Here is a 23,395-nt window from a genome sequence, read left to right as displayed (position 1 = left end):
CTTCCCTTTCAGGGCCCTAGTTTTGACATACCAGTGGTCAGTGTTCTTCATAGCTACCCGCTTCTGGCGTGGAAAGTCATGAAAAGAAACTGACATTCTCACACTTGGGTGGCACCTATATAGGAAGCACAATGTAATTTCTGGTGCAGATGTTGCCAACAATGGACATGGAGCCGATCGATGCCACCTACCGGCGATCAGGGGTACTGCTCTCGAAACATTTTGCGGATCCAGTGTGATGCCTAGGAAGAATACAAAGGTAAGTGATCTGCAGCTAAATGTAGTCTCTACCAGATAAGGTGTTACCGAATGTAAGTAACTTGTCCATTTTCTTGTTATTCACATCCCATAGTTAAGAGACAGTGGGTTCTGGGGGCATTGATGGACAGTGGGTTCTGGGGGCATTGATGGACACGCCCCTCTAATCAGTTTGCTTGCTAAACTGAGTTCTCACACTTGGTCATAATGTAAAGAGCTGAATAAGGGCATTCTCTATCTTGTAAGTGAGATATGAGCTTTGCCTTTAAAAAATGTTTAAACATATAATGTCTGCCCCATGGGATCCAGATACCAGTCTGTCCAGCATCACTAATATGAACTGTATCGCAGAACGGTGTACACTATCCAAGACTGTTGAATGAACAGAGCAGCCTGCACAGAATGTCATGGAATGATCCGGCATTCCCTTTAATTCTCCATGCCATTAGTGGGAAGAGGAAAGTTCCAGAAGAGTTTGAAACAAAACTAAAGGTCGCCATGATAAAAATCTACTTCCACACCTGTGCCGTCAGATTGTTTTATTGTGGTAAACGAGGTAAGCGGCACAATTGTCCTCTGGAACCTAGTCCTATATAAAATTGCCCCTGTCTGCTGATCCTGGATCTGGTTATCAGACATACTATCTCAGAAGTTGTTTATTTAGTTGCAACTCAAATAGGTCTGTGGTAGAAAGACCCCAGCTGTCCATAAGTGCTTAGTTTCAGCTTCCAGTCACCAGTGTTTGAACTCTTCACCCAACACCAGATTATGATTGCCCAGAATACTTGCAGTGAGTTCTGTCTGTCCAGGCAAAAATGCCAAATGTCCCTGGCCAATTCTTCTAGGAATTTGGTACTAATCCCTTCTCCCGCCATGTCGTTGATGTAATGAGCTGCCAAGATGTTGTCCCTCTTAAAGTGTATGCTGCACGTTACTCTGTGTTTGGTAATACGTTTGACTCAGCAGAGCTTGTAAGTAGCATCAGACAGATAATGTTGAGGTTTAGTGCTTCAGAACTTTATTCATGAGTAAATCCTCACATTGCACTCTCAATCAAAGCTGGCTTGTGTCTGACTTTACTGTCAGGCCCAGGGGGGTAGTTCCAAGTAACACTTTTCCTTTTAAGTCTTTGAGGTACATCCACCACTGGAGTTACAATCTGGTCTTGTTGATGATCTTTATCACTTGCTAATATGTGAGGCCTTGAGTCTTTATAGATCTCTGTAATGCAGTGGACCTGGTAAGTTAAAGCATTGGATAAGAGAGGAAGCCAAGTGTATGGAAGAAATCTAGCATCCTCAACTCCATTGGAATGTTTTTAAGTTTCTACTGAGGCAATTTTAGAATGGTCACTGCAGAGGTGCAGAGTAGAACAAACCTAGAAAGATCTTAATCTTTTGAGGAGCCTGTTTGAATTTGTCTCTGTTGCCAACGAAACCATAACCCTGCAGCAGATCAACGATGTATCCATTAGCATAATATAGCACAGATACACTGTCAGCTTCCCTGTCTGGGATGTGTGAATCGCACTGAAGAGAAAAATGGGCAATGCCCTCTTGGGGTGTTGGTGATTTAGATGTATTTGATGGTGACCTGTTCCTTGTCCTAGAAGGTGAATGTGATGGCACATTTTCCTGGGTCCTTGAGGAAGGACTGTCCAAACAATCCACCTTGAGATAGCTACTGACATCCTCTCTGATGTGGTAAGGTCACTTTACATGGAGTCCTTCTTAATCAGATGGGACTTTAACTTTTCAGTCACCAGCACGCAGTTGGCATTTCCTGGGAAAATAGTGCACTGCTCCCAACCCCACAGAGTCTTACATGAATGAAATTAGGCTGTCTGAGTCGTATGCATGTTTGGCAAGGCCCAAGATCTTAGCAAGGGGGCCACAATCTTTGTCCTGGCTTGATGTCAACGACTCATTTATGCCCTACTTAGCATCTTTAATGATCTTGGCAGCAAGGTTGAAATCTTCTTATTGATTTTAGGGATCAGTGCCTCTTTAGCTAAGAGTAGGGACATTCCTCCTTAGATTGTTTCTAGCCCTTTATGTCTAGCAGAATTTGCAACCTGTAGGCCAATTTGTCTGGCTGCATTATTTAAATGTATTAATGCCCTCCTATTACTTTTTTGTAGTTGTTAATATTTAAATGTGTGTTTCACCACCTCAAGTTGGCAGTCTTAAAGCTGCCAGACTAGGATGCAGCGGCAGGCCTAGCGTCATGTTTTCACCCTGTCACTGCCATGGTGTCAGGAAACATCCTTTACAACGTTGGCTGAGCCACGCATGCCATTTCCCCGAAAGTGGAGCAATGCTTGCCTGAACCACTACTCTGCCTGGAGTCTGCCTTAACCATGCATATGTGTGATTAAGCAGAGAGCGGTCTAGATGGGTGGATCAGGAATAGGACGGATCGGGAGAGGTAAGTGGGGTTTGGGCCCAGTTTGGAGGAATGTTGTTTTAAAGGTGGTGGGTGTTTTTTTTTTTTTTTTTGGTTGGGGGGTTACTTTTTTAGGCAGGGGGCAGTGTTTTAGAACTCAGGGCAAGGATGGGTTGGGTAGTTTTAAGGGCTGGGTTTTATGGCTCTGGGTGGGGGCCGTTTTCAAGAATGGGGGTCAGTTTTAAGGCTGTGGGCGGGGGGGATGGGGTTGAGGTAGTTTTTAGCAGGGGCAGTGTTTTAGGCCTCTGGGCAGGAGGAGAAGAAGAGGCAGTTTTAAGGATGGGTCGGGGTTGGTTTTAAGGCTCCGGACAGGGTCGTTTTAAGGGCTAGGCGGGGTCAGTTTTAGGGGCAGAGGCTGAGCTTTAGATCTCAGGGAGGGGGAGCTAAGTGGCAGCTTTAAGGGGTGGGGTGGTCAGTATAAGGGCTCAGGGCGGGGGGCTGGGGTTGGGGTAGTTTTTAGCAGCGGGCAGGGATTTAGGCCTCAGGGTGGGGGAGGGGAAGGGATAGTTTTAAGGGCAGGGAAAGGTCGGTTTAAGGGCTCCAGGCAGAGAAGGGGGGTTGGTGCAGTTTTAAGGGCTGGGATAGGGTAGATTGCCTGGCTGGGGTTAGATCAGGTTTTAGGGGGCAGGGCGGTGGGAATTTACCATGCATATTCCTTTACCAGTCATGCGTTTACAACAAAATGTTTTGTAAAGGCATGTGTGGTAAAGATGCAGTCGTGGTTCAGACTGCGTTGTTTAGGCATGCACGGTTCAGGCATGCTTGGTTGTGACATACAACCTGTGGCAGCACAATCAAGTGCTGGCGTCCACTAATGACATTTAACTAAATAGCCCTGGGTACCTCTGGTATGCATTCTAGTGACTTACAGGAAAGATAAATGAGCCAATCGAGTATTAGTCAATTGTATACATACTTTGAGGTCACACCACATGCACTGGGGCCTGCACAGCGTCTCATACGCCGATGACACAAAACTCATCGTTTCCCTCACCGAAGACTCGGACACGGCTAAAAGGAATTTCCACTCGGGAATGGAAGCTGTCACCACCTGGATGAAAGAAAGCTGCCTCAAGCTCAACTCTGACAAGACAGAGCTCATCATTTTTGGAAACGCCACCTCAGCATGGGACAACTCCTGGTGGCCCACATCTCTCAGCACCCTGCCTTCATCGACTGAGCACGCTTGCAACCTAGGCATCATCCTAGACTCCTCCTTATCTGTGACCCGACAGGTAAACTCAGTCACCTCCTCCTGCTGGCACATCTTTCACCAACTCCAGAACATTTTCAACTGGAGCCCAGCAGACTGCCATAGGACAGTCACCCACGCCCTAGTCACAAGCAAGATTGACTACAGCAATGCTCTCTATGCCAGCACCACAACGAAAAACATCAAAAAGCTGCAACTCAGCCTCCACCAACTTTGTCCTTAACCTCCCACGCCAAGAACATATCTCCCAGCACCTGAGGACCCTCCACTGGATCCCGATAGAAAGACGAATCACCTTCAAGCTACTCACCCACATGTACAAAGTCATACAGAATGTCGGACCGGCCTACCCGAACCACCGCGTCTCCATCCACATCCCCGCCAGATCCCTCCGCTCCGCTCCGATCCGCTCCACTCAACTGGCTCTGGCCACCATCCCTTGCATTTGAAAAATCATCGCCGATGGACGATCCTTCACCTACATTGCTATAAAGAGATGGAACAACCTGCACCTATACCTCAAACAAAGCCCATCGCTCACTATCTTCTGGAAGAACCTCAAGACTTGGCTCTTCGGATAAGGCTTCACCCTTACAAACACACCCCGCCCCCCCTCAACTCCTTGAGACCCTCACCGGTGAGTAGAAGTGCTTCACAAAAACTGATTGATTGATTGATTGACAGCAGGGCCCAGTGCAATACAGAGTTGATAAACCAGCAGTGTCTTTCCAAAAACTAGTGGGATTATCCTACTAAAAGAGGCCCTTTCCTGTTTTCCTATAATTGTTACATGTAATGTGTTTATTCTTTTTTTTTCTTTTTGGGAGGATAAACTCCATGTCAAATATTACAGTTGTTTAGTTTGTTGTTGGATTGACAGAGGGAATATTCATTTTTAAACCAATGAAGGCCCTTCATCTTTCTTTTTTCCCCTTGTTTTTTCCTTGCTTCTGGAAAATGCAATAAAACATGTTTTCGAAGGAAGATAGTCTGAGTTGCGTTCATTCATGTGTGATGTACAATGTTCTTCTGATGAAGGGTAAAGCAAAATCAAATAAGTCAGACATTTAGGAAATCAGTTCAGTCCAATGCCAGCAAAGTAGTGTGGGCTTTGCACTTGTTCACTGAATATTAGCTTTGGTCCTTAGTGCAGCTACACTGTAATCCATGTTTTTTCGTAGGGGCATAATGAAAAAACTTAAAATATGACATAATGCAGCACCGTGGGTATATCAATATTAACTTCAAAGCAAACCTTCGGGCACTCCTAGAACAAGTTTAGGAAATCTTCATTTTATTTGTTACCTTCTCTCTCTTTGTGTTGTCAGATGTGATACTATGATTTGTGTCTAATCAATCCGTTGGGCACTTTTGGTGGTACTAAAGTTATATGTGTAAAACACTTATTAGGTAGGTCTTTCAGTCAACCCTCTTCAACCATTGCTTTGTTGTCATTTTTTTCCACTACAGCATGAGGAAATGGGTTAGCTCTCTTGAGCCATTCGCAGACTTCACAATGAGTGACAATCTTGTGCCCTTTCACAAGGAGCACATCCATACACCAAGCAGTTCTCTCTACGATGGGGGCATTGTGTGCTTTTTTAACCCCAAAAATGTTTTTGTTTTCAGCCATTGATTGTTTTGTTTTTTTGTTATTTTTTTGTTAGTCCGTCAGTTTCCCAGACAATACCATTTACACAAACTATGACAAAACAACTATTGACAAAAGTCTGGCTGCCAATGCCAGAACTATTGATTGTCATTGCTTGTTTCTTTTGGGAAATGTGTGGGTAGCAGTGTAGCTATCGCCAGGAGATTCTTGCTCCTACAGTCAAACTGCTTTTACACAGATTAACATATTACTTCATTGTGCTGCTTGTAAAACCTTGCTGAAGTAAATGTCTTTTATTAGACATATGTCTGAATTGTTCTCCTGGCTATGGCATAGATCAGTGGTTTCCAACCTGTGGTCCGGGGACCCCTGGGGACCGCAAAGTCTCCTCAAGGGGTCAGTGACTGATGCAAAAATAAGAACAATTAACATGTTAGGCCCCCAGCTTTCAGTAATCACCCAGTCGGGGGTCCCCCGGATTCCAAAAATGATTGTGGGGGTTCCTGGGTTCCAGTATTGATAAAGTGGGGGTCCACAGAAGTCAAAAGGTTGGGAACCACTGTCATAGATGGATGAATACATTTGGAATAAATACCAGTTGTCAAATTGAGGGAATTTGCTTTTTTTAATCTTTTAATTTCCTTCAGAGGGCAGAGGTGGCGCAAAAGGAAGCTGAGACATTTAAGGAGCAACTGTCATCCACGAACACACCTCTTCTACAGTCTGTGCAGATTCAAAAGGCACCCGACATGGTGAGGAAGATATGTACTTTTGCTAGTTTTAATAATCGTTGCCTCAAGTTTGATCTGGGCGATCTATCTATTCAGTGTTTGTGCCTGTGATTCTGCTGTAGTGCAATTGTGCAGTTATTTATATTAAAATACATATTTTTTCACCTGTTGACATCTTTTGTGCATATTTAAGAGAAGGAAATTGAATGAGCTCTTAAAACGACTGCTGTTGTTTGAGCTGTTTAGTGATGTGAATATTTTGAGTCCCTCAATATTACATTAAGTGTAGTGACTAAAGCCTTTGCGAAAAATATGTATCTGAACACCTCCAAATTTCTCTCACCATCAGAAAACTTTTCAAGTTGTTTGACTGCAATCTGGAACTCAAGTCGTCCTCAGCTATATATGTTGAGTAAGATGATAGTAAACTTTATGGGCTGCAAATCTCCGATAGTAATAAAGATTCTTTTTTCCGGTCTGATCTGTGCCTATGGCCATTAATACCTCCTAAATAAATTTTGAATTTCTTATCACGATGCTCTGTTTGATAGGGTGATGACCAGGTTCTTGTAGAAATAAAAGAGGAGGTGTAACTCCAGAGAATTAGCCTTTAATTCTGAAAAATATAAAAAAGAGAAACTTGTGGCAAGTACTATATGCACAGCTCTCTGAGCACCATAAATCTGGTCAAGATATTGTCTCTTAAAACAGTGAGCAGGTCCCTATAACTGAGCCCATATTAAAACTATATTGGACAGAACATGGGATTTTAATCTACACTGCTGTCAATTAATACCCAAATGTGTAAAACAGTGTAAAACTCTAAAGCAAGCACAGAAATAGCTGATGAATCTGCACAAGTATGCAAATTACGGTTTTGACTTGTTCTGGGCAAGCGTACCAATCTGTTCAGTTCCGTTTAGAATTTTTAAAAAGAAAGTTGACAAAACATCCTCTGCCAATAAAGTATCCCTTTGGATAACACTTTAGTCTTATCAAGCACTTACTCAATCTACTCAGGCAAATTATGCAACACCTCTAGAAACGTTTTCAGATGGTATACTTTCTTCATCCAGTTGTGCTTATCCCTTCATAAGATCTTTGCAACAATCTTTCAGATTTTTTTCTTGATAAGATTACTACTATTTGCAAATCTTTCCCTTCCTTTGTGAAATAATCTGTTCTGTATTGTAGGATCTTAATTGATCACAAACAGTTGACTAAGTCCACACTGGACCTCTTTTCCACATGTATCTATCGTCCATGAATACAAAAGCACAGAATGTCTGTGTCCATATGTCTATCAGATGAACAGCACCCTGTAGATGTCTTGCCTATCATGAGTGATTTTTTTTATCTCCATGTAGTCTTTTACATTGAAAAAATATCCATATAAAGACTGCATTGCGACATCCTAGTTGCAAAAAGGATTGAAAGTGTCTAATGTGAAGGAAAAAATCTAGATTAATAGGCTTGTGTTGAAATCTATGGATAAGGGATCCTGTTCGTAAAAAGATTCCAGGAGCTTCTCCTGCCTGCGATGCACTATACTGGCAGTTGTCTCAGAGTCAGTGTTTTTTTAGCGTCTCCTGTGATTAGGCTCACAGACCACATGAGGTTTCACACCTCTGTTTTTGTTATGGTTCTTTCTATCCTTTTCCTCGATATTTCACTTTCACTGAACGTCTTTAAAGTCTTTGTGGTTTACCTCATGGCTTTGCATTCTGTGAAGGCTTGTGAGATTAGTCCACAATCTAGAAAATGTCCAAAACAATTTTAAAAGACCGGGTAGGAATAAGAGATTCAGGAATGCTTCAAGATATGAAAGCTGAAAAAGAGAATTAACAAGCAAAGGAGGCTTGAAGACGTTTCTTCTAATGCACTCTCTGAGAAGACTCCAGGTCCTTAAAAGGACTCCCAAAAGGGGACATCCAAGGATAGCATGCATAATGGTAAAGATGATCATTGTCACTACCAGCCTCAATTTAATTCAAGACTGATGTCCGAATTAACAATGTCATGAGCTCAGGTGCCCTGTAAGGCAGTCTTAGTATCCTTCTCCACATCAACACCATAGAAGACACGCCTCAAAGTTACAACATCGGCTAGATGAGACTGTATCTCCGTCTACATCAAAGACCCCTTGTACAACGATGTCAATGTACCCAACAAAGAGACTTCCATTGATGTCTATGACAAACACATCGACATTGAAGCAGCATTGTCCTTCAATGTCTTTAAAGCCATGGGTATTGAAAAGACACTGTTGATCAAAACATATCATTTACTATCTGCTAAAAGAGATCCAGTTCAGTTGCCACAGTCACCATAGATGTTGAAGTGTATGATGGTGACATCTTCAGCTGCATCATTAGGATGTCTATATTCTCACATTGTTTAACTTTGCCTTCAAAGAATGTCTCCAGTTTTTTACTTTTTCAATTTCATCGACTCATACGAAAAGGCAAATTGCACCAGGTTCTGTAGCAAAATGTCCTCCGGCATCCCCAGCAACTACCACTCTGAAAACCTCACCTTTTACTAATAAGACCTTTAAGACCTATCCTACCATTTAAGTTTTTTTTTTTTTTTTTTTACAAGAACTCTTACTGATTCTGCAGCTGTCACCATTTATGATGATTTTCAAAACTATATCCATGCCTTCAGGGGATAAAAGTGGGAGCCTTCCATCTTCTCCAGTAAGACTTCCATCCCCTGCAAGGGACCTAACCCAACTTTGTGAGAGGAGCAAGCGATACAGGACTCCTGAAGTAGCTAGAAGTTCTTATTTGGATATAACAATATGAGTTCCTCCATATACCATATGTCACTTGCAACCTTTCCCTCTTGTGTCTCGCCCATTGCAAAATAACTTTTCATGAAGTTTTAGCTGGAGGGTCAACAGAACTACACATAACCATTAGAAACTCCACAACATACTCTCTCAGTTATTTTAGAGACTTTGCAAGCGAGGGCAGCTTCAAAACCATTATGCCTTTTGTTCCAGGTATGTGAAACAGCTCAAGCAGTATTTATTGGACAGTTTAAACTAAAGTATTCCTCTGGCCAAAATTTAAATTCTCCTGAACGGCTGCCACTAGCTGCTGCCTTGGTCTTTCTATCAGAAGGTCTTCCTGGCTTTATCTCACCACCCTGAAGCGCTAGTAAAAGTGATGAACCTGCATTTCTCTGGTTCTGCATTATTTGGTCAACATACCGATGACAAGAAGCTGAAAATGAAAAATGAAGCAAAAATACTAAAGGTAGTAGGTCTAGAAGAGAAAAACAATCTTCAGGCAATATATGCCTCAAGAACGGAGGTATTACCAATGGAGGGTTCAACCCCCTCGTTTCCGTTTGAACACTCAGCATCATCAACAACAACATTCCTAGGGCCAGAGATACTCATACCAAAGAAGTGCATCTTGATCTAAGTCGACCTCGAAGCAAACAACTCCCCAAGGAAGACGTTCATCAGGAGGCAGAAAATGAGGCTGTCTTTAAATTGATCTTTTTCACTGTAAAAGACTAGAAGAAGTAAAACAGTGTCACTTCTGATAGGCCAAGAAATGGTGCTCTTTCTCTTATGAGCATTTGTATCATGGCAATTTATTTTTATATTCATGGACAATATATACATATGTTAAGGAGCTCTAGAGACCATGCATGCAGAGCAGAATTATTTAAGTGTTTGTCTTCATTGAAGAGTCCTCAGTGCAGAACTAGAACTACAAGTAAGTACCAATTTCTTTGGTGCCTATTTTCTCACTCTGAAGATAATAAGCCTACACTAAGTTTGTACTTTTATCCACAGAAAGAGTTGTTTAATGTGTATTACCTCTAGCTCTCGTTTGGAGCCTTTTCCTCCCCGGAGTCCTGAAAAGAGGTTATTTGATTGTGACTGAGGCTGCACAGGGTGTCTATAACACACCCATTGTTTCCCTGGAAAAGGTAATGGGGATCCCACTTCTCATAAATCCTTCAGTGGATCCCACTATACTTAATCATTTTTATCAACTTGCTTTGCTTCCATTCTCCTTTAAGATTTTAGAAAAGTCCATTAATAGCCAGATATTGTCTATCCTTAAACATGAGATATCTTAGATAACAGCAGAATCTAGATTCCTGCCCTCTAACAACACTGAGACTGCTCTATTGGACCTCTCTGCTGCTTTTGATACAGAGTTTCACACTTTAGTAGTTTCATAGATGGGCAGTCAAGGGAATGCTCATAGGCGAATTACATCCTGTCTGTCTAATCATGCCCAAGTAGTGTATCTTGCCTCTTTTTGCTCTAATTTTGATCTTGAATAGTGTTCAACAAGGTCCTACCCTGAGCACCATCCTCTTTAATTTGTAATTTTCGGGTATCTTATTATAACAGCTCCAACAACCGTCCACTCGAGCCCATGCACAGTAGTTCCATGATATTGCTCACATCGAAAGTAATGTCCCTAATTGTGATCACGTCAGCTCGCATGAGTGAGATGCAAGCACGTTTCTTTCTAGCATCCATACACCACCTTTTTCCTGGACAGGCTGTTTGTTGCTAAGGACCAAGGCACTGTTCCTCTCAAAGTTGGTAACACCTTTCCACAGTGGGCCGTCCAATAATCTTCCAACTTTCTTTTCTGCTCCTTATTTGTCCAAGGAGAAAGAGACACTCCCATCACCTAGACCCGAAGAGAGCTCTGAGTTTCTACATTGAATGCACCAATGATCTGCAGGCAAACGATAAGTGGGTTTCTCTGGGGCAAAGGAAGGATAAACAGTGCAGAAAGGATCATGTCTAGATGGATCATTCTTTGTATAAAGTTCTACTATTGCCTGGTCAAGAAATGGGCTCTGCATGGCATGGGGGCATATTCTACTAGAGTCAAAACTGGCTGCGACCACGATGGCGCATGGAGTGGCATTTTGGACATCTGCCACTCTTCAGTGCAATGTGGGTGTCTGTCTGCATGTTCATGAAGCACTACTGCCTGGATAGCCACATCTGGCAGGTGGGGTACTTAGCCATTCGGTCCTGCAGGAATTTTTGCTTTAAGCGATTATACAGACTTCACACCTGGGAAGGTACTCCTATGGTATCTATTCACAAGATGAGCAGTCTGCGGTTAGAAGTATGCATGTACTCAGTCTAGCTATAGATTCCTCACCTGACCCACCTGCCTCCTAATTCTATGGAATGCGCTCCCCTGGTCCATACTAAGAAGATTCCAACTTGGAGTTCTGCACACTGGCAGAATCTGGTTGGAAAGGGCTCCATGTCCGATGGGGCGAACTAATATCAGAAAGAAACCTACAAAACGCTTAAGTGATGGTTATATAGTGGCCTAGGCATCACCTCTGGGCTGAGGCGAAGCCAGTGTGAAACAGCACGACACCACCTACTGGTATGCCAGGGAATTTAAAAGAAAAATATCCAGATCCAGTTCGGTGTCTGAGTATTGATGGTGCAAAGAATCTGCGGTTAGAATATCCACCAAAACAGTGGTGCCCAACCTTTTGACTTCTGTGGACCCGCACTTCATCATTACTGGAACCCAGGGACCCCCAGTGAATCATTTTTGGATTCCAATGGGGTCCCCACCTGAGTCATTTCTGGGAGCCAGGAACCAAGGCCTAAACATTGTCTATGATTTGAACTGAAAAACAACGCACAAAAATACAGAAACGATAATTCCTTCAAAAACATACACAAATGAAGCCAGATTTGATTTAATTTGCAAACAAAATAAAAAATTCCAATTTTAATAGGAAGGTTGGAGCTTTTCTAAATTCAATTGAAGCCACACATCATCTATACTATATTCTGTTGATGCACCTGCACTGCTTCTATGAAGGAATCTGAGGATTTTAATTCTTGGTCACCAATTTCATATTCCTTGCCATTTACAGTATGTTTTAACATTTTCAATTGCATGCTTAGCCTCTTTTTTTATATACACTTTATTATCTGTCAATACTAGTTAATTGTCTAAGCATCACTGATCCCCTGAGGTCGCTTTGCGGATCCCCAGGGGTCTCTGGACCACAGGTTGTGAACCACTGCACCAAAAAGAGCATTTCAGAGGGTAAGTAACCAACAAACATTAGCCTTTGGCAGATCATAGTGATGGGTAGAACTATGCCTTCAGTTTTGTATGAAGTTTCCTAGGGTAGCTTAATCCAGTAGCTTTTTTTTTTTTTAAGGCATATTATTTCACTGCTTTGCTGCTGTTGCCGAGAAGGCTCTCTCCCCCATATTGGATCAGCGCAAACCCAGAACACTCCACAGCTTGCGCTTCTGAGATCGACCTGGTCTGTATAGTGAGGATTTGTTACAAACTTAGCTATAAATCGCTTTGTGTATCAGACTTAAAGGTTTAAATTTTACCCTTCAGCAATTAAGTTTTGCCAGTACTGGGGATATGGTTTCAAATGTCCACTTATTAAAAATCAGTCTTACTGCCGTATTCTGAGCATACTGTAGTTTAATGTGTTTCACCGGCAGTTCCAAGTATAGTGCAGTACACTAGTCTTATCCTAGGAACACAAAAGCATTAATGAACTGGATTTTATGTTCAGCTGTGAAATAATATATTTGATGGCATGTGTGGCTGTAGATAATCATGCTCTACATACTCCTGCCATCAAATGTTGGGTCCTGAAGTGTGCAAGTTGTTTTTCTTCAAAAAGTCTTCTGTGTCATGTGGTATAATGACTCCTCCTCTTGCTAGTAATGTACTTGGGCATTGACTCCATTGTTAGTTTGTATTCTTGCTCTGTCGGGTCTGGTTGTGTATCACCGAGCTCTGGGTTGAGACTGCATCAAACACGGTTTTTCCTAGTCTTGCAAGTTTCGGGACCAAAAAAACATCGGCCATCTGATCAACGCGCTTGATCCGAACCCCTTTGGGATAACCATTTTCTTGATTCCTTTGAGATAGATAATGCCCTGCTGAGGGATCAGAGTCCTTTCTGGGTTTGTCCAAGGTGCCACACAAGGTTCCCACGGATTGACCAACATCAGGTCTGCAATATCTGTTTGTCTCCCAACCACAGAGAAGAGGACTGCGAGGCTGGTCAATCCCTTAGATCTAAAAAGACTGCAATCGGAAGATCACATTGCAGGGAAATGCAGGGACCGGAAGTCGAAGATACACCTGATATTTTCCAACAGCAGGATGTTGAACAGGAAGAGAAATTCCAGGAGGCCTCTGTGGCTGACGAAAAGGCCTTTCCTATCAAGGATTCTGACTCGGAGGTAGAGATAATGCAGGATCGCGCACCACTACATTATGTCAAAGCATTTTCTCATTGTCACCCTCCAGGACCATGTAAAAGATCCCACTTCCCCAACGTGGCCAATTTCCTTTCAGCACTAAGCTTACAGAATGCCTGCACATCACAAATAACTCAGGTTTCTAACAGCAGGCAACCGCTATCAGTTCAGAGTTCTCCCATTTGTAGTCACTATTGCACTTCACGGATTCACAAAGTGTCTAGCGGTAGTAGCAGCACATTTATGCAGACAAAACATTCATGTCTTTCTATATCTGGACGACTGGCCTCTGCAGATCCAACCCTATCTCAGGGCTATTCTAAACACTCATATGGGATTATCCTATTCCAATGCAGCACGAATACAGAATTTTCAACCACAAATATCCTGTTTCCAAGCCAAACAGCAAGTGACAGTCAGAAATGTCATGAGACTTCTAAAAATAATGGCTTCATGCAAAGCTATAGTGCTGAATGCACGACTACACATGCGTCCACCGCAGGAATGTCTAGCACAACAATGGTCTCTGTCACAGGGTCAGCTGGACGATCTAGTGTTGGTAGACAGCCACACTCATCGCTCTCTGCAGTGGTGGAACAAAAACAACTCTGTTCCTAAAACCATATTGACAATGGATGCATCCAGACCAGTTGGGGTGCTTACCTTCAGGATCTCAGAGTCCGAGGGTTCTGGGATACAAACACTATGGTCTCCATATCAACTACCTGGTACGTCTAGCTGATCAACTAGTTCTGAAAGCATTCACTCGTCACCTGATCGGGAAGGTTGTCCGGATCATAACAGGCTATATGACAACCGTGTATTGTTTACAGAAACGGGGGAGGGGACACATTCTCTACAGTTGTTTTGCCTATCGCAATCTGGCGTTGGATTCTACAACACAACATCAATCTGTTAGAACATCTCCCGGGAACACACAACAATTTTGCTGATCTTCTCAGCAGGATGCAGCCTCAAGTCCACGAGTGGAAACTCCACCCACAAGTCCTACTCCCCTACTGCCAAAGGTGGGGATTTCCAGACATTGACGTGTTCGTATCCCGCAAAATGCCTAAACTTCGCCTCCCGGTTTCCATACCCTCAATCCAAAGACACTGCTCTATGGATGAGCTGGTCAGGGATATTTGGCTACGCTTTTCAGTCTCTTCCTCTTCTTTCCATTCTGGTTCAGAAGCTCAGGCAGACATTCCTCACATTAATACTAGTGGCTCCCACATGGGCTCAACAGCGCTGGTTCACCACCCTAGCAGAACAATCAGTGGTTTCTCATGAGAAACCTCCCCTCAACCCGGACCTTCTCACTCAGAACCAGGGACAGATCAGGCACCCAAATCCCATGGAACTAAATCTTGCGATTTGGATCCTGACATCATAGAATTTGGACACCGTTACTTAGCACAATGCATGGACATTCTTAAAGAAGCATGTTACGCAGCAAATGGCTTTTTTTTTTTTTTGCTATGGCCATTTAAGGCAAATGAACCTTTTCAGAGTCACAGCGCAAGACATTATTTCCTACCTTTTTCTCTCGCAGAAGGCAGACTTAGCTTACACTTTCATAAGGTTACATCTTGCTGCAATAGCTGCTTACCTTCAGAACAGGCATCTTTCACTTTTCAAAATTACAGTCATCAAAGCCTTCATGGAAGGGCTTAAGGGAGTGATTCACCCAAGGACTCCTCTGGTGCCCTCTTCAAATTTTCAAATATAATTACAAGACTCATGGGTCCATCATTTGAACCTCTACACTCCTGCGCCTCTGCAGTTCTTAACTTGGTAAGTACCTTAGTTGCTGTCACCTTGCCTAGGCATATTAGTGAGCTCCAGGCTTTAACCTTACAAGAACCATTCTTTCAAGCACACACAGATAACGTGGTTCTTCACACAAACCTTACATTTCTACCTAAGGCAGTATCTCTATTCCATTCTAACCAATTTATAGAATTGCCACTTGTCTTCGTTCACCTAGACTCTGTTGCCAAGAGAGCTCTTGATACGTTAGATGTTGGAAGAGAGCTAATGTATTACATCAGTAGAACTAAAACTTTCAGAAAACCAAACAACTTTTTGTTGCCTTTTCACCACCACAGTAAGTCAATCCTATATCAAAATCGGGCATGGCTAGGTGGATATTAAAATGTATACTAACTTTCTATGCGAAAGCCAAAAGACCTATACCTGTTCCTCCGAGAGGACACTCCCCTCAAAAAAAGTAAGCAACTATAGTCTTTTTAGAAATTATTCCCATAGCTGACATATATGTAAGGCAGCTACATGATTTGCACCCCGCACATTTACCAAACACTGTTGTGTGGATGTATTAGCACACCAGCAAGCTAATGTAGGGCAAGCAGTGCTAAGTACACTTTTCCATACGACTCCAACCCTGACAGGTAAGCCACTGCTTATGGCAGGCAATGCTTTACAGTCTATGCAGAACATGTGTAGCTATGGCCACACATGCCATCAAAAGGAAAATATTGCTTACTCAGTAAGCATTTGTTTGGGGCATGTGGTGCTGTAAATCCACATGTGTCCGCCTTCCTTTCTGGAAATCTGTGGTTATTGCAGTTCATTTACTTTTCATTCACACCTTTTACTTGCATGGACATATCTTTATATACACTTACTCTACACTCCATTCACAACCGCCTGCAGTAAAACAAGCTAACACTGGAGTTGATGCCCATGCGCATTACCAGCAAGAGGAGTCGCTGCTATACCTCATGACTTGAAAGATTTTTAAAGAAATAAACTTACACTGTTCCAGACCCAACACTAGAGGGCAGGAGTATGCAGAACATGTGAATCTACTGCACTACATGCCACAAACAGATGCTAACTGGGTAAGTAACATTTCCTTATCCGTTTCAGTGTCCTTAAATGAAAAAAACAAGATCACAGTACTTCGTTTACTTTTTTTGTCCTATTTTTGCCTAAAGAAGATGGCTAAAATGTTTGATTCCAAACTTCAGGCGGCTTGAGCAGAAATTTCAGTTTTTTCCCCATTCAGCTGTAGTTTCATTTTTTATCATGTAAAATTGTACAGGCTTCATAAACTTATAAACATTTTTTGCTCTTATTTTTGGATCACCATCCATCGCAAGTGGTATTTGTGCCTGTCAGCATATATCAGTGCGTTTAGGCCAAGGGATTGTATGTGCACGCAGAACTATGTAAAAGGTTAAACAATAAGTGTATTGTAGTCTGCCTATTTATGGAGTCCCATATCGTCAATGGTTCTGTAGTTTCCAGGGTTGTGCAGTCATTTGAGAATATTTCATTACCATTGCACAGGTATTCATTGTGCTTATTATTCATGCATACCATGCTTGTTTCGTCTCAAGCTTTTGCCATTTTGACTATGTTCTTCCTTCATTATGAAGGAAAGAATGTGTTGTAGTCTTTATGGAACCCAATCACAGCAATAGTTCTGTGGTTGTCAGGGGAGACCTTAGTCAGTTGAGACTCTGCTGCCTGGCTTAGGCGAGGTGTGTGATCTGTGAACAGTAAACTTTTAGATGTACTGTTCCTGCTGTGTAGGATATGCAGCAGTTGACAAAACAGACTATTGGGGCACACCACTTATGTACCTTTTCTGTGATGCAAATTCTCCCATTGCTGCCTGAGTGGTCTGGTTTCTTAAGATGTGTTGAATGAATGTAAGAACAGTGCCCCTGATTCCAAGCGCAGTAGGTGATCTAGTAGCCTCTTGTGTTCAACAGTGTTCAATGCACTTAGAGCTGTTGGCACATGGAAATCATCCACGGTTCAGGTGTATACTTCCTCTACCTCCTGTTCCCAAAAAAGGACGGCTCTCTCAGACCCATACTGGACCTCAGACCTCTAAACAAATATATAATTTCAGAACATTTCCACATCGTCACCCTTCCGGATGTCACCCCGCTTCTACAGCAAGACGACTTTGACAGCTCTATATCTAAAGGAGACCTATTTTCACATTTCAATTCAACCTCCATATCGAAAATATTTAAGATTCGTCATTGTAAGCAAACATTACCAGTTCAAGGTCCTTCTCTTAGGAGCCACTACAGCTTCCAGGGTATTTACAAAGTGCTTGGCAGTCGTCACAGCACATCTGAGAAGACAAAATGTTCTGTTAGGGATGATGGCTTCTTTTATCACCATAGTTCCCCATGACAGACTTCACATGCGTCCCCTACATCAATGTCTGTCTTGTCAGTGATCTCAGTCACAGGGTCACCTGGAAGATCTAATGTTGTTAGACTGCCAAACTCACTGTTGTCTGCAGTAATGGAACACCAACAACCTCTTAAAGGGGCATCCTTTTCTAGACCCTATGCCTCAAGTCACATTTACTACAGACGCATCACAGACAGGTTTGGGTTCTCTGACCAACCTTTGCAAGGGGCGACCCTTCTAGGACCCTGTGCCTCAAATCACTCTGACTACAGATGCATCACAGACAGGTCGGGGAGCTCACCTCCATATACACAATAAGTATGGGGTGTGATTTGAGGACCAATGGCAAAGAAATTGGCCTTGGCCCTTAGATCTCAGACTTCGAGACTTGGTAGTGTGTCAAACGTAGCTGTGAAGGGGGAAATGAATTTTTCTTTACGGACTAGGTGGTCTCACACACTATATAGTATCAGTGCCTCCTGTATGGACTCAACCTCACTGTTAAAAGAACTCGTAGGGAGTACTGAGATTAGAGTTATCTGGATAAACAAGGGATCCAGTTGTGCTATGGAAAGTATGAAAACACCTAGTCAGTCACCTGTGTGACAATACATCTTTATTCGTGGTGACTGCTGGTGTGGCTAAAAACAAGTGATGGGACACCTACTGAGAATAATGGCTCGAAGGGTCACCTATTTGTTGGTTAATGGCCAACATGTTTCTGCCCACTATCGAGAGCCAGAGGAGGTCTGGCGGCATTCATCAGGGCCTGGGATCCCTAAGTATATACACTAAGTATGAAGGGAAGATGTGTTGTAGGGCTGCCTCATTAAGAGGTGCTCTGGTGAAAAAAGAGGTGAGCCTACCTGTGGAAAGCTAAACCACGGCAGTCCTATTCCTGCTGGGCTATTTGCCCCTGGTCTGTGGGAAAGTGGGGGGGAAGAGAGTCCCCTTATAGTCACACATAATCCGGGGAGCTCACCTCAACAACCTCACCATATAAGGACTATGGGATCCCATTCAACAAACCTCCCACATCAATTACTTGGAGTTGCAGTCAGTTTTCCTAGCCTTTCTGCCTCAACTTTACCACAAAGTGAGTCTAGTCCGCACTGACAACATGACAGCCATGTATCATCTGCAGAAACCGGGGGAGATACGCTCTTCAGAATTGTCCCCTCTTGCTCAAACAATATGGAAGTGGACAATTCACCTCCGCATTCATCTGGTGGTAGAGTATCTCCCAGGCATGGACAACCAGTTTGCAGACCTCCTCAGCAGGATGCAGCAACAAGTCTGTGAATGGGAACTCCTTCCTCAAGTCCTTCATCAGTACTTTCAAAAGTGGGGAACACCTCAAATAGATCTGTTCGCCACCGCAGAAAATACAAAATGCCAAGACTTTGACTCCAGATATCCTCACCCTCAGTCCAGGTACAATGCTCTGTGGATGAATTGGCCAGGGATATTTGCTTACGCTTTTCCGCCTCACCCACATATTCCATCTCTATTGCAAAAACTGAGACAAACCTTACTCACCATAATCCTTGTAGCTCCCACATGGGCACGTCAACCTTGGTCACAACACTTCTGGATCTGTCCATAGTTTCCCATGAGAAACTCCCCAACAGGCAGGATCTTCTCACTCAAAATCAAGGTCATATCAGGAATTCAGACCCCAAAACGCTCAACCTTGCGATATGGCTGCTGAAGTCAGAGTTTGGTTATTTAAATTTACAGGTAGAACGGATGGACGTACTTAAAGAGGCACGTTGTAGGAAGTTGGCTCTGTATGTGCTATTTCAAAGTAAGGAATAGCATGCACAGAGTCCAAGGGTTCCCCTTAGAGGTAAAATAGTGGTAAAAAGAGATAATACTAATGCTCTATTTTGTGGTAGTGTGGTCGAGCAGTAGGCTTATCCAAGGAGTAGTGTTAAGCATTTGTTGTACATACACATAGACAATAAATGAGGTACACACACTCAGAGACAAATCCAGCCAATAGGTTTTTGTATAGAAAAATATCTTTTCTTAGTTTATTTTAAGAACCACAGGTTCAAATTCTACATGTAATATCTCATTCGAAAGGTATTGCAGGTAAGTACTTTAGGAACTTCAAATCATAAAAATTGCATGTATACTTTTCAAGTTATTGACAAATAGCTGTTTTAAAAGTGGACACTTAGTGCAATTTTCACAGTTCCTGGGGGAGGTAAGTTTTTGTTAGTTTTTCCAGGTAAGTAAGACACTTACAGGGTTCAGTTCTTGGTCCAAGGTAGCCCACCGTTGGGGGTTCAGAGCAACCCCAAAGTTACCACACCAGCAGCTCAGGGCCGGTCAGGTGCAGAGTTCAAAGTGGTGCCCAAAACGCATAGGCTAGAATGGAGAGAAGGGGGTGCCCCGGTTCCGGTCTGCTTGCAGGTAAGTACCCGCGTCTTCGGAGGGCAGACCAGAGGGGTTTTGTAGGGCACCGGGGGGGACACAAGCCCACACAGAAATTTCACCCTCAGCAGCGCGGGGGCGGCCGGGTGCAGTGTAGAAACAGGCGTCGGGTTCGCAATGTTAGTCTATGAGAGATCTCGGGATCTCTTCAGCGCTGCAGGCAGGCAAGGGGGGGGTTCCTCGGGGAAACCTCCACTTGGGCAAGGGAGAGGGACTCCTGGGGGTCACTTCTCCAGTGAAAGTCCGGTCCTTCAGGTCCTGGGGGCTGCGGGTGCAGGGTCTCTCCCAGGCGTCGGGACTTTGGATTCAAAGAGTCGCGGTCAGGGGAAGCCTCGGGATTCCCTCTGCAGGCGGCGCTGTGGGGGCTCAGGGGGGACAGGTTTTGGTACTCACAGTATCAGAGTAGTCCTGGGGTCCCTCCTGAGGTGTTGGATCTCCACCAGCCGAGTCGGGGTCGCCGGGTGCAGTGTTGCAAGTCTCACGCTTCTTGCGGGGAGCTTGCAGGGTTCTTTCAAGGCTGCTGGAAACAAAGTTGCAGCCTTTCTTGGAGCAGGTCCGCTGTCCTCGGGAGTTTCTTGTCTTTTCGAAGCAGGGCCAGTCCTCAGGGGATGTCGAGGTCTCTGGTCCCTTTGGAAGGCGTCGCTGGAGCAGGATATTTGGAAGGCAGGAGACAGGCCGGTGAGTTTCTGGAGCCAAGGCAGTTGTCGTCTTCTGGTCTTCCTCTGCAGGGGTTTTCAGCTAGGCAGTCCTTCTTCTTGTAGTTGCAGGAATCTAATTTTCTAGGGTTCAGGGTAGCCCTTAAATACTAAATTTAAGGGCGTGTTTAGGTCTGGGGGGTTAGTAGCCAATGGCTACTAGCCCTGAGGGTGGGTACACCCTCTTTGTGCCTCCTCCCAAGGGGAGGGGGTCACAATCCTAACCCTATTGGGGGAATCCTCCATCTGCAAGATGGAGGATTTCTAAAAGTCAGAGTCACCTCAGCTCGGGACACCTTAGGGGCTGTCCTGACTGGCCAGTGACTCCTCCTTGTTGCTTTCTTTGTTCCCTCCAGCCTTGCCGCCAAAAGTGGGGGCCGTGGCCGGAGGGGGCGGGCAACTCCACTAAGCTGGAGTGCCCTGCTGGGCTGTGACAAAGGGGTGAGCCTTTGAGGCTCACCGCCAGGTGTCACAGCTCCTGCCTGGGGGAGGTGTTAGCATCTCCACCCAGTGCAGGCTTTGTTACTGGCCTCAGAGTGACAAAGGCACTCTCCCCATGGGGCCAGCAACATGTCTCTAGTGTGGCAGGCTGCTGGAACTAGTCAGCCTACACAGACAGTCGGTTAAGTTTCAGGGGGCACCTCTAAGGTGCCCTCTGGGGTGTATTTTGCAATAAAATGTACACTGGCATCAGTGTGCATTTATTGTGCTGAGAAGTTTGATACCAAACTTCCCAGTTTTCAGTGTAGCCATTATGGTGCTGTGGAGTTCGTGTTTGACAGACTCCCAGACCATATACTCTTATGGCTACCCTGCACTTACAATGTCTAAGGTTTTGTTTAGACACTGTAGGGGTACCATGCTCATGCACTGGTACCCTCACCTATGGTATAGTGCACCCTGCCTTAGGGCTGTAAGGCCTGCTAGAGGGGTGTCTTACCTATACTGCATAGGCAGTGAGAGGTTGGCATGGCACCCTGAGGGGAGTTCCATGTCGACTTACTCGTTTTGTCCTCACTAGCACACACAAGCTGGCAAGCAGTGTGTCTGTGCTGAGTGAGAGGTCTCCAGGGTGGCATAAGACATGCTGCAGCCCTTAGAGACCTTCCTTGGCATCAGGGCCCTTGGTACTAGAAGTACCAGTTACAAGGGACTTATCTGGATGCCAGGGTCTGCCAATTGTGGATACAAAAGTACAGGTTAGGGAAAGAACACTGGTGCTGGGGCCTGGTTAGCAGGCCTCAGCACACTTTCAATTGTAAACATAGCATCAGCAAAGGCAAAAAGTCAGGGGGCAACCATGCCAAGGAGGCATTTCCTTACACACGTACAGTGTTATGCTGTGAAGTAGAAATGTTTTTGTATTCTACTGTATGCCTAAACACATTAACTCATGCAAAGCCTTAGTCCAAGTCATTGTTTGTTATTTGCTGCATTTACAAAAGGCAAATTTAGCACCCTCATCTATTTGTCTTCATTTAGCTGCTTACCTCCAAAACAGACAACATATCTCTTATTCAGAATTTCATTTATCAAAGCCTTCATGAAAGGCCTCAAATGAGTCATTCCACACAGGGTTCCTCTAGCACCATCCTGGAATTTTAATATTCTACCTACTAGGCTCATAGGTCCACCTTTTGAGCCCATGCACGCCTGAACCTTACAATTTATTTTGTGGAAAGTAGATTTTTTTAGTGGCAATCAATTCCCTAAGACGAGTGAGTGAACTCCAGGCTCTAACTTTAGACAAACCATTGTTCAAGTTACACAGAGATAGGGTAGCTCTCTGCACAAACCCTAAATTCCTTCCAAAAGTAATTTCACATTAATCAGTCAGTTGAATTACCAGTCTTTTCCCACACCCAGACTCGGTTGCAGTGGGAGCTCTTCACACACTAGATGTGAAAAGGGCTCTTATGTATTATATTGACCGGACCAAGCAGTTTAGGACATCTTAACTTTTTGTAGCATTTTCAAAGCCTCATAAAGGTTACCAAGTATCAAAAAATGGTATAGCCTGGTGGATAGTCAAATGTATTCAAACTTGCTATGCCAAAGACAAACAGCAGTTACCCATTACCCCTCCAGCACATTCCACCATAAAGAAAGGTGCGTCTATCGCTTTCGTAGGTTACATCCCAATAGCAGACATATGTAAAACTATTACTTGGTCTACACCACATACATTTACTAAACACTATTGTCTAGATGTTTTAGCATGACAACACGCCAATGTTGGCCAAGCAGGGCTCAGAATACTTTTTCAAGCAACTCCTACAGGCTAGCCACCACTTACTTGGAGGGACTGCTTTACAGTCTATGGAAAGAATGTGTATCTACAGCCACACATGCCATTGAACGGAAAATGTTACTTACCCAGTAGACATCTGTTCTTGGCATGTAGTGCTGTAGATTCACATGCGCCTTCCCTCCACTCCGGATTCTTGTGGCCGTTGCAGTTGCATTCTCATGTAAATATTGTATATACGTAAATACACTGTATGGACATCTCTTTCTTTTTACTCTCTATACACTCTTTACCTCATC

General features: G+C 43.8%; 1 protein-coding gene across 4 annotated transcripts in view; it reads left to right on the top strand.

Moving 5' to 3' along the window:
- Nucleotides 1–23,395, top strand: part of CUX1 (cut like homeobox 1) — a 1,145,546-nt gene that overhangs the window by 486,329 nt on the left and 635,822 nt on the right. For all 4 annotated transcript variants that reach the window (XM_069226953.1, XM_069226954.1, XM_069226952.1 and 1 more), the window contains exon 10: nt 6,176–6,280. In XM_069226953.1, the coding sequence (XP_069083054.1) occupies nt 6,176–6,280 (105 nt within the window). The remainder of the gene's footprint in view (nt 1–6,175; nt 6,281–23,395) is intronic.

This window comes from Pleurodeles waltl, chromosome 3_2 (assembly GCF_031143425.1).
Source record: "Pleurodeles waltl isolate 20211129_DDA chromosome 3_2, aPleWal1.hap1.20221129, whole genome shotgun sequence".
Lineage (NCBI taxonomy): Eukaryota > Metazoa > Chordata > Amphibia > Caudata > Salamandridae > Pleurodeles > Pleurodeles waltl.
Note: the sequence above shows the minus strand (reverse complement) of the source record. Positions and strands in the feature narration are given on the sequence as shown.